The sequence below is a fragment of the Colletotrichum chrysophilum genome (assembly GCF_026319265.1).
Source record: "Colletotrichum chrysophilum strain AFK26 chromosome Unknown scaffold_133, whole genome shotgun sequence".
In the NCBI taxonomy this organism is placed as follows: Eukaryota; Fungi; Ascomycota; class Sordariomycetes; order Glomerellales; family Glomerellaceae; genus Colletotrichum; species Colletotrichum chrysophilum.
Window position 1 is genome coordinate 38396 of NW_026517420.1, and position 11249 is coordinate 49644.

At 52.7% G+C, this 11249-nt stretch overlaps 3 protein-coding genes across 3 annotated transcripts; 1 reads left to right on the top strand and 2 right to left on the bottom strand.

The window, feature by feature from the left end:
* Positions 1–1923: 1923 nt before the first annotated feature.
* On the bottom strand, positions 1924–2353 carry COL26b_011212 (uncharacterized protein; the record flags this gene model as incomplete). Its single annotated transcript, XM_053183884.1, has 2 exons — positions 1924–2158; positions 2214–2353. The coding sequence occupies 2 exons, from the start codon at positions 2351–2353 to the stop codon at positions 1924–1926; spliced, it is 375 nt and encodes a 124-aa protein (XP_053032159.1).
* Positions 2354–3917: 1564 nt separating this feature from the next.
* On the bottom strand, positions 3918–5818 carry COL26b_011213 (uncharacterized protein; the record flags this gene model as incomplete). Its single annotated transcript, XM_053183885.1, has 2 exons — positions 3918–5112; positions 5319–5818. The coding sequence occupies 2 exons, from the start codon at positions 5816–5818 to the stop codon at positions 3918–3920; spliced, it is 1695 nt and encodes a 564-aa protein (XP_053032160.1).
* Positions 5819–10301: 4483 nt separating this feature from the next.
* COL26b_011214 (uncharacterized protein) lies at positions 10302–11051 on the top strand (the record flags this gene model as incomplete). Its single annotated transcript, XM_053183886.1, has 1 exon — positions 10302–11051. One exon carries the CDS (start codon positions 10302–10304, stop codon positions 11049–11051), a length of 750 nt encoding a protein of 249 aa, XP_053032161.1.
* Between the last annotated feature and the right edge of the window lie 198 nt (positions 11052–11249).

Below are 11249 nucleotides of genomic sequence, written 5' to 3' on the forward strand. Positions count from 1 at the left end.
GGACGCAGGCTGGCATCATATAGACTCGTAGCATATGCTCCTCGGAGACAACCTGAGTGTTCATGGACACCGCAGTATTTGTCGCTGACAGCGCTGCCTGATTCAACTCCGAGAGCATCATCTAGCATCAGTATGTCTCACTGCACTTCAAATCCGGAGACTGGTAGTGTATAATAGGAGCGAGGAAGACGAGCGCGCCAACCTTGTAAACACGAAGTAAGCAATGCTTGTCAGTAAAAATAAGTCGATCAGTGGCCCCATACGTGACGGTTGGATCGTGATGGCCATTGTTCTCGCCAGTCCTTCGATAAGAGTCATTCAGCGGAATCGCAAGTAGTACCCTCAAATAAAGTAACAAAACAGGGTTGATTTCAGGCAAGACAACGTGGTGACCGGTTCTCTCGTAACCTTTATAATCAGTGCGAGGGGAAAATTGATGTTATTGCAAACGGCAAGTCCCAACCAGAAGCCTTCTTATGAATGGTCCACATAGAGACCAGTGTGGTTGAGCATGAAGCGGTACAGGCCAAATCTCTGCGGACGGTACGCACACCGTCAAGTCAGTCAGGCCAATCTACTCTCATGGGATCATGCAAGTTTACCGGCGATAAGATAGCACTGGTTTGGATGCGACGAGCCAGACGCGATCTCGAAATGTGACATTCTGTTTGTTCCGGTAATACCTACCCAGTGGGTATTGCGAAGTTCCAACACATCGTTGCAATGTATCTTGGGATACCAAGGAGACCCGGCTTTTTTCAGCTCCCGTCTCATTTCAAGATTAACAACGTATTACTTGCAAGAAAGTCCAGCATGGTTGTTATAATGTATCTTCGGTAGCACAAATAAGGACTATGTTTTGCTTCTCCACTCCTCTAACTATCTCTTGACTCGCAATGCCTATAAGTCAGTTGTAGTAGAGTTTCCTACGAGGCACTTTGTTACAGTTTCGGGCCCCATTTTCTCGAATAACAGCCTGCTTTCCTTTTTAGGAGATATTTCACCGAAGGCTCGGGGAGGCGGAACCGCGAACTCCGTGACTTCAACCTAGATCATGCGGAACAGACCTAGGTCATCAAGCGCAATACGCCATTAGGAGCATAAATACCAGTGACTCGGTATTACCCTGTGCAGGAGCACAACAGTCGTCCAGCTACATATCCAGTGCAATTTGCAACGATCTTGATACCAGACTACACTGTACACATCGAAATCATGCGCACTACTTTCTTGCTATTCGCCTCGATTGCAGCTGCCACAACTTTATACTGCAACGGTGGCACTGAGGGCAACGGAGATTGTGAGAACAATAAGCTGCATACTTACTGCGTAGGTCTCGGGGATGCATTTTCCTGCTTCTTTTGTTAACATTTCTCGGAAGTGCAGCGATGTAAACGAGACTCCTTACGTCAACGCGAGAGAAGTCACGGTGAAGTCCGAAGACCGCAAAGGTCGGGATGTTTGCACGCCCTCAGGCACCTTGAGAGTCGGACGAGTGTTTTGTGCGCCATAGTTGGTGGCGGGTCTTTCATATGTATTGTATCTACGTTGGAGGTGGTGCTGAACGGGAGTTCGAAACCTTGATGCTTTCGCGGTCTGGTGGTGTTGAAGGCACAGCCGGTTGCGCCACATACTTGCGCCCCGGCTCGAACGTCTTGCAACTGCATTCGATTCAACAGCTTCTATACAGTGATTTCTCGTATGCTAGAGCTTCTTGCATATCCACTTCACGTTCACTAGTTTTGATTCACATTTTAACCAACGTTTGTGGCAATAAAGTACTATTGATGCTAAGTTTGACACCAGGCAGCCCAGTCTAGCAACGATGGCGTAGAACTCAAGCCTAGTCGTGAAGAATTGAAGATCTCGTGACAAGAAGCTAGGATAGTGACTATGATAACAGACAACCCCCCTTGCTTTTGTCTACGCAGGGACGCAGGCGAAGCTGGTGAGACCGTAGAAACCGCACTTATCCGTCGTCGTCTTCCAAGAGAAGCAGTCTCCACAAACGCGATCGACGGTGACCCTGCAAAGCGATGATTGACCCTCGCCGTTGGAGCCCTTCCAGTCGGAAGACGTCAGGCCGCGGTCGGCTCCCGAGATGCGGGCCGAGACGGTGGAGCCCAGGGTCGCCGGGTTGGCGAACTTGTCAAACTTGCTGCGGTGTATGTCAGTACCATTTCTCAGACAGTAATTGTAGTAGAGTTGCTTACGCTGAGCACTGGCAGTCCTTGGCGCCGGTACCGCAGTTGCCGCGAGCGACGAGCTCAGCATGCTCGGCAGGCTGCGCGCTGGGGGCAGCGTAGACGCTAGAGGCGAGAGCGAAGACGACGGGAACAAGGGAGAACTTCATTTCGAAAGATTGTAGGTATCGGAAAGATGACTAAAGAATGGATATGGTAGGACAGACTTGAAAGAGTGTGATGGTGTTACGGGCTAGAGCGGCGATCAAAAGCAAGGAACAACACCAGCGACAACACCGAGTATTTAATGCTCTACTCATCCCCAGGCTAAGCATTGGCTCGTGTGCATGATTGACAACACGCCGCCGAGCTTCCGGGCATCCTTTTCCAGAAGAGTGAAATGAGACGAACTAGCAAGATTAACCTTTGAGAGAAATGGCCCGGCGGGATGGTTGAAGCTCGTCTCATGTCTTCGGGAGGCCCAGCAATTTCCTCGTGAGGCGGGTTGAGACGAATGGGACCCGTGCTCTCTTATTATCAACTGAACGATAATAGATTAATTTGTCTTGAATCTGAGTTCTCAGCGCGCAAGTTGCGAGGCTTGGGGCTTGTGTTTTGTCGCAAAACGAGTCATGGTGAATGAAGCACGGTTCTGATAGAGACCCGGGTTTTGGGAATGCCGCGAAAGCGAGGCGCCCTATCGCGGAGTCTTGAGCAGAATATTTTAATCATTGGCTATTGAACTTCGAGATCGGTTTCTTGAGAGTTCCGCCCGCGGGCTGGCCGCCCACCTTCGGAACATGAATTTCTGTTGATGTTCTCTCCTTGTGATTGGAGGATTTGGTGCAACACTTCCAGGCCGAAGTTCCAGACCGAAGTGAATAGCCCCCCTGCTTCTCGCTCTACGGCTTGATCCGAATGGCGAACCATCTTTATCCGATAATCACTTTATCTACCAGTCCATCGGTAGCCGGCACCGTTACGGTGATCACATAGGGTACAAGTGCCACACCGTTGACTGCCACGAGTAGTGGCTCCTAATCCTGCACGCCACACCCGTCCCGACCGCTGAGGTAGGGGTCCCAGTCCGCTCGGGGCTTTTCGTCGCGGAACTTTTGACTCTTTGACGGAGTTGGCGTTCAGAACCCCGAATTCGGAAGAGGCTAGCAGCAGCCGGTGGGATCTAGTAATGAAACTTCTCCCGTAGTTGACGACCCTTCCCAGCACATCTGGTATTCATGTAACCATTGAACTCAGCTTCAGAGAGCTCATCGAACAGAATCGTCTTCGGACTTCTTACTATTAGTTTGCCAAGTCTTTCTTGCGCATTTGTATTTAGTATCAGTATTTTCGATGAGCAGAATGCTATCCGCCACTCTCGTCGCGTACGGCGTCCTTGTAGCCCGCATTATCCAGAGCCTGTTCACCCACGTAGCAACGTAAGTTGAAATAGTGGCATGAACGTCATCGCAACTGCAGATGAACACCCATGGGAATGCGAGAGAACTCGATGACATCCGGAAATGCTCGTCGGATCCATGATGAGTCCACTTGGAGACCCACCACGAGGGGACTTAGGTGGAACAATCGCCGATTTCTCGGAGCTATTCCTCCACCATCACTCAAATTAAGCTGTTCAAAAAACGTCATTGTGATGAAATATTCTTTTTGATAATTATTCATTATATATAAGCCTTCCTCTTTCACGAAGAAAGCCAAAGCAACCACCACTTACTAGGCCTTCTCGCCCTTGATGACCTTATTGCGGCCGATGCCAACCATCTGGAGCATCTCCCTCCAGAACGTGTTCGGGGGCTCGCGCGTCATCAGATGGTCCTCGTACGCCTCGATGATGGGGCGGTCCCATTGCAGGTCCAGCACCTCGGGCCTGACGTACTTGGTGCGCTTGATAACCTTCCAGAAGATGAACAGAATCGGCGCGACAATCTGCATCGTGTAGTTGGAGAAGAAATCGCCGACGCTGAAGGTGGGGCGGAAAGCGGACCATCCGTACGTAAGAACAACGATGGTCTGCAGGATCAGGGCGATCCACGCGCCGTAGGGCTGGAACCAGCCGTAGTACGGCAGGCGGCGGCGGTCGAAGTTCTGCACCTTGCACGCGCGGTGGAAGTTCAGGAAGGTGATGGACATGACGAGGTAGTTGATGACGCCGCCGCCGGTGATGAGCGCGAGCAGCCAGTTGAGCACCTTGGCGGAGCCGCTGCCGCACTGCAGGAACGAGAGCATGGGGAAGATCATGGTGAAGGCGAAGCACCAGATGGGCACGCCGTTCTTGGTGGTCTTGCGGAACACGGCCGGGGCGCGGCCGTCCATCGCCAGACTGTACAGGGACCGCGTGGCGCAGTAGGTGTACGTGTTACCCGCGGAGAAGATGGTGGTGAACAGCAGGGCATTGACCAGGTGGGGGAGACCCTGGATCCCCAGGTTCTCCATCGCCATGACCCAGGGGGAGGCCGCGGCCGTGCCGCCGCTGGCGGTGCCGTCGATGTAGATCTTAACGAGGGTCGGGTCGTTGTACGGGACCACGATGCCGCAGGTCAGCGCGGCGCCGACGAAGAAGAGACCGAAGCGGAGGTAGACCGTCTTGAACGCGGACTTAATGTAGAGCGAGGGATGCTTGGCCTCGGCGGCGATCATCGAAATGTAGTCGGGGCCGACAACGGTGAACGTGGCAGTGGCCAGAGCACCCATGAAGCCCTCCATGCGACCCGTGTCACCGGTAGTCATGTACGTCGCGAACGCCCCGGGATTCGAAAAGTGACGGAACCCGTACGCGTCGTGGGCCGGGTTTCCACCGACCATGGTGATGAATGTGAAGAGGAACAGGATGAAGATGAGCAAGACCTTGCCGCCGGAGAGCCAGAACTCGGCTTCACCGAACACGCCCACAGCAGCCACATTCATGAGACTAGAATCACACAATCGGCGTTTAGCATGCATACACAACACGTCATGGGGTGAGAGAAAGAAGGCAAAGAAAGGGAGTCTTGAAGCGAGTGTCACGCGAGGGGCACAGAGAGCTCTAGAGTGTCCGGTCGGTCTAGTCGCTTTCGTTTGGCCCTGGCAGAAGGAGAAAAGAAGGTCAACAATCCCACAGGACCCGAGGTGACTTACCCGTATGCAATAATGATGGCAGCGCAGATACCCGCCGTCGGACCAGGCTCAGTAACCTTCTCGTTCCAGAATGAAAGTACAAGATTGAGCGCGGTGATTTCGAACGGGATCAGGAGTGCCTCGTAGAGGAAGTAGTTCCAGCCAACCATGAAGCCGAGAGCTTCGTCAACCCAGACACCAGCGAGACGGATAAAGCCGCCGGAGACGGGCATGTAGGTGCTCATCTCGGCGATGGAGTTGTTGACCAGGGCGACGACGCAGGCGTAGAGGGTGTATGCGATCAAGAGCGAGGCGGGGCCGCCCTTGGCAAGACCTCCACCGATGGTGACGAACAGACCGGTTCCGATGGTGCCTCCGATGGCAATGAGCTGGATCTGGCGGTTGTCGAGACGGCGCTGCAGGCCGTCGGAGTTGTGCCGGACAGAGGAGCCGTAGCTGTCGAGGGAGACCCTCTGAGCGCCGGCAGACCCTTCGGGGCCCTTGAGCTCTTCTTGCGCCATGGCGTGTATGAGGGAAGTGAATCTAATCAACCGGGCGGTCGGGCTGGCTTAGATTCTTCCCGCGATCGTGGTAGTGACAGTGAGACTGAAGAAAGCCACAGATTGCATGTGGAGGAACTTGAGGGGCGATTCGCGGGGGAAGCTTGGGGAATCGCGAAAAGGAAGGGGGATGACAGGAAAAGGGAAGAACAGGAAATGCGCAAAGCAGATCTCGATGGGAAAAGGGTTTTGTTTTAAGAGAGCACCGCCGATCGGGTTGGGGGCGGCGCAGAATTTTTGACAGGAAAGGCAAAAAAACTTTCAACGCGCCCAACGTGTCTGTCCGCCACACTCACACTCTCACTCACACCAACAAGGCGCAAGCAAATGAGTGCGTCCTGGGCGTTCCTCGTTGCTGCATCAGAGATTCAGGGACAGGCTACAGCCACGAGTACCCATACAAACATCCATGGGGACGTTAGATGTCCTGTGTGGAGTTGACGGGGACAGTCCCTGACTCTGCCCAGGGCTGCCCCATCCCAATCCTTCGGCGCGCGCAGGGCTAGGGGAGAATATTTCCGCAATGTCGTCATACCTTGCCTTAGTGGCTTTACTGAAGACGGTGGTTATTGGCCAATGTCGGGGTCTCACAAGCAGTCCGTTCGCATGTGGCTTCGGGGGGGCTTTGTGTCTGAACATGGGACATTCTATCAGTGACTAACTCGCTGAATGGGCTATCGCAGAGTCCGAACATGCGACAGGTTGCTCATTGGCCGGGTGTCATCATTTATCTTGCAGGGACGAGTTTCCACGTCTGGCAAGCGTACGCGGGGTGTCAGGAGCAGATAATCTCCATAACGACGCTCATCCCAACTCTAGTGACTCCAATCTTTTTTGTGTTTCCGGCCTTCTGAAGGGACGAGTCTGTAGGGGTTCACTTTATAAGGGGAAGACACGCAGAGACAAGAAAAAAAAAGATGGGAACGGATGGAGATGGAGTCGTTGCCTCATGCTGCGCACCCTGGGAGGCAACCAATGAGGATTTTTCTGCCTCATCATCTCAGACCATCGTTCATGTCGGCGGCCAATGGCCAATGGGCTTCATCTTTCGCTGAGACTGTTAGGCTCTCCACCAAGAATCGCGCGAGGTTTTAGCGAGGCATGTTCAACGAATCCTAGACCGGCCGGCGACACTGCGACCCCGCTCTGTGTTGGGAGGTAATGAAAAAAATAACGGAAAATTTGTCCAATTGTTGTCTAAACAAACGGCCGCGGCCAATCAGTGGTGCGGTGTTAAGAAGCTGCGGCAAATGTGTGAAATCCTAATGAGAGGCCCCAACCAAAGAGCGCCTCCAAAAGGCCATTCCTGTCCCACTTTATATGCAGCAGCCAGTCAATGCCCGACCATGGGATGTGGACACTTTGTTCCAATCGAGGCAAAGGACAAAATGAGGGTGGAGCCGACTCTGAATCGGCGGCGTCGTCGTCGTTCCAGAGAGACAGCCGCTGCTCACAAGAGGCCTCTGAAGAGAGAGAGACAACATCAATCGAGAGTCGTCGTTGAAAGAAGCTTATCAATTCTGCGGAAAGGTTCTTGACAAGAGTGATCAGCCTCCCTGAGTCTTTTGAGCCGCAACAATGTTGGGTGTGCGTGCGCCTCCTTTTTTGATTGGCAAGGTTGGCACAGCTCTGGGCGCGACGGCACTCACTGCTGCTGGCTGCTGCTGCTACTCTCTCTTCTCTCGCACACTCTCTCCGCGCCTGCTGAATGGGCGATGGTGTTTCATTCAGATAGGCAGGACGGGCGCAACAACCATGTCAGACATTCCCGCCTGGCCAGTGCCAAGCGGTCTCTGGTACCCGTGTGGATAATGGCATGACGCCGAGTCTGGCGGCGTATCTGCTTCCGACCGCTTGATTGGAACGGGAGCGAACAAAGGCCCACGACGCCGTACGGCCCCAGTAGTAGCGGGACCGAAGCAGTGGGGGCAGCTCTCTCGGTCTTCCAATCTCTGCCGTTCAACCGCGATTCGTGGCCCTTGGCATCCACTAGGACGTCTGGGGGGGCCTTGACGGCGCGCAATGGTTTGCTGCACGTTTTCTGCAAGGCTTTTGGTGGATGACGTAGTGTACGCGCTGTTGGCGACGAATAATGTTGCGCCCGGCTTGCAGGCTAGGCCTTGTCGATTGTCAGACGAGGAACTTCCGCAAAGGGATACGAAGGTTTTTTTCCCCGTGTGTTCCTTCTCCCGTATGTCGGCTGGCCTCGGCTATGGTTTGCGAGAGGCCGAGGGAAGAGACAGGTCTCACCGTCTTATCTAATGCCAACGCCGCCACGGTCAATCCGAGTCGAAGGGATTGGACTCGGTCTGGGCTGTGCTGCTGCTGTGCTGAGGACCATTGCGGCAAATAATTGAGCTTGGTGGTCAGCTGGTGTGTTGCTCAACATCGCCCCCAAACGCCATGTTATTTTTTTCGCCGTCATTGCTCGGCAAACTGGCCACAACCAGCTAATCCGAAATCTTTCAGACGACGCCGCAATCCGATGACCGCCCATCATTGACGTGATTCTCCAAAGCTTCTTAGGCGACGTGATGAAAACTTCCGGCTTGATCCCGGCTCCGGGCATGTCATGCCGACCAACCCCATCAGCAGCGTCCGAATCGAATTTTCCTCAGGAAATCGTACCATGGACTCGGCAAAATCCCGAGTGCAAGAATTTGGCAGCTGAATGCACTGTGGTAGCTCACATGTGTCATTAAATTCCACAAGGAACGGGTCTTTCTGTCCGAAAACTCTGTTAAAGAATCAGTCCTGGTTGTTCTTACAATCCCCAGTATCGGAGTTGACTCCGGTACGAGTACGATAATTTTGCCACCTAACTCCAACTTGCGTTCATGTCGCAGAGTTGTTCTGGAAATTCTGCTAGAGGAGACTTCAATTGCATATCATCGAATTAGAGATTGATACCAGCGTCTGAGTAAAAAGAAAATGTCGTACTTTGATGTAAATCGGACGTTTGATGAAGGAGAGGGGTGCTGTTGATTGAAGGCTTAGCTGTATCGACCTCGAGGCAGACGCAGTCCCGACGGCGTTTGAATGACAGCCGCGGGAGCTAGTGCAACTCAATGCTGTCATTTTCGCGCAATCCTTCCCGGAAGGATTCTATCGAAGTGCCAGTGGCTGGACCCTGGAGTCTCGAGATAGACTTCCTGGCTACATATTGGTGTAAGGTTGGCAAGACGCCTAGAGACCAGTTCAATCTACGGAGTTACTTCTCACCTTCAACGCTCAAACGACTTAGAGTTCCAGTTCTTTGACATTTTGCAACGTTGCCGCCATATGGCTCAGTACTAGCAGGTAGGTCGATTAGACATCCATGAGCTTGGTTGAGTCTATCGATTAATCAAGCCACTCCGTCAAACCGTCGTACTCAATAGGTCGACATCATTGAAGGAATAACGTCAGTTGCCGCACAGATTGCAACGCAAAGTTGCGATTTGATATGCAAGCAAGGATTGGCAATTACGTGCATCCCCTTGCAAGCACGACAATGGCAGTTCCCAACTCCTACATGGCTACCCCACCGCTGCTGCTGCATCTACCTACACTCAAGATAGTTGAAAAGTCTTTGTCAACTACCGCTTCATTTTGATTTGGCAGTATCTTGAACCGGGTCCACCGCAACAACAATAGCAGGTTTACCGTTGAATCGAACCTCAGGTATACTATTAGCGATATCAATAAATTTTACTCGGCATTTTAGCCAAAACTAGCTCACTGACTTCAAAATCAAAACGGGGTAAGTATCCAATGAATGATCATGACGGGTGGGCATGTAACACGCTCTTCGCACGCCCAAACACCACGAATGTTGGCTTGTCATGGAGATGTCCAAATGAGAAAGTACCATTTGAACCCATCGCAGTCACAATAGAAACCCTCCGACTATCCATATTGGAGGATTGAGTGAATAAAGTAGGTCATGTTTAGCCAAATCCAGAAGTCGCGGAATTGCCATCTTTCCGCGCTAACTTCTTGTAGAGGTTGTGTTGATATTTTGCGATCTAAATCTCTCGCTAAATGGCTTTTTCTTCCGCGGCATACATCTCGGGCGACGGATGCGAGAACAGGTGACTGTTTCGCTTGAGTGAATTAACAAATCACTCATCCGGTTTCCAGCGTAAACAAAGCAGCAGCCAATGGCGTCGCACCGCTGCTCAATACGGAGGTTCGGTAATGGCGGGAATGCTTCTATTCCCATTCGCTACTACCGGTAGGCAGCCGTGAGCGGTGATCTCATAATAAGCCGCTGGTCGACACGACCGTTCTTGCATTTGCCCGCGATTGCAATGATTACTGTAATTGCATCTCTCGAATTTCACAACTGGCATCAAGCTCCAACAGCCCTCCGCGGGGAGATTCCCTATCAAACTGACCCGGCTCGTTTTCCTATCAACCACGCAAGCATTCTACAGGGCCCCTTGACACCGATAAGAACACCATGTCGCTGTCAACCACCACCGAAATTAGCGCCTCGCTTCCCCCGGAATACACGGAAGATGCATCCGACGTCCAAGAAACGCTGCAGCCCGATACCCTGCGCCGAGCAGACCGCTTCATTCACTCAGCCAACTCTGCCGAGACAGACTCTGGGGTCTATGAAACCAATCGCGAGATCGACTCGCTCCGCGAAAATGACCGTAAAATCGAGTTCAGCCGTATCGACTACTCCCTGAAGCGGAGGGGCGGAAGCGGCGGCCGCGACTCCACCGCGGCCCCAGAGATCGTCGCGCACCCCAAACACGTCTTCAACATTGAGCGCCCACCTCTGGTCGTCCAGGAGCCCTTCGCGTACTACATCCGAGCCGTGTCCCGCAGCGGGATAGGCGCGGTCGGGGTCAGATTCTCCAAGATTGGGAAGGGCAGCATCTGCAAGGCATGGCTCGTCAAGAGGAAGCTGAACGCGACGAGCGACTGGGAGGCAAAGGAGCTGCTGTTTGATGTCAGAATGAACAATGACGTGTGCGACTGGATGGACGATAGCGGCAGGCGTCTTGCTGTTGAGGAATCGAGAGATGGCATCAACAGTTTGAACATCTTGGTGCCTTTAGAGAGGGCGATGCGCGATGCACTTGTCGCGACTTGGTGCGTGCGCCGCTGGGAATGCAAGGCGCTGGAATACCATCAGAAACGAACATGGAAAGAAAGTGAGTCGATTTCTCTCTTCTCCGGTGTTACATCGAGAACTTAGACTTGGGCATGAAGCTTACATTTTACAGGGAAACACATTATGGAGACTTGCACATTTGGTCTTCCAGGGAGAGGTGGAGCTTGATATATACCAAACAACGAACATTTGATACCCGTTATGCATTCGTCAATCCCTGTGCCGTCTCCCATTGCTCTTCCTCGCTTGATACCTCCCTCCGTTGCCCAGTGATCGGGTCCG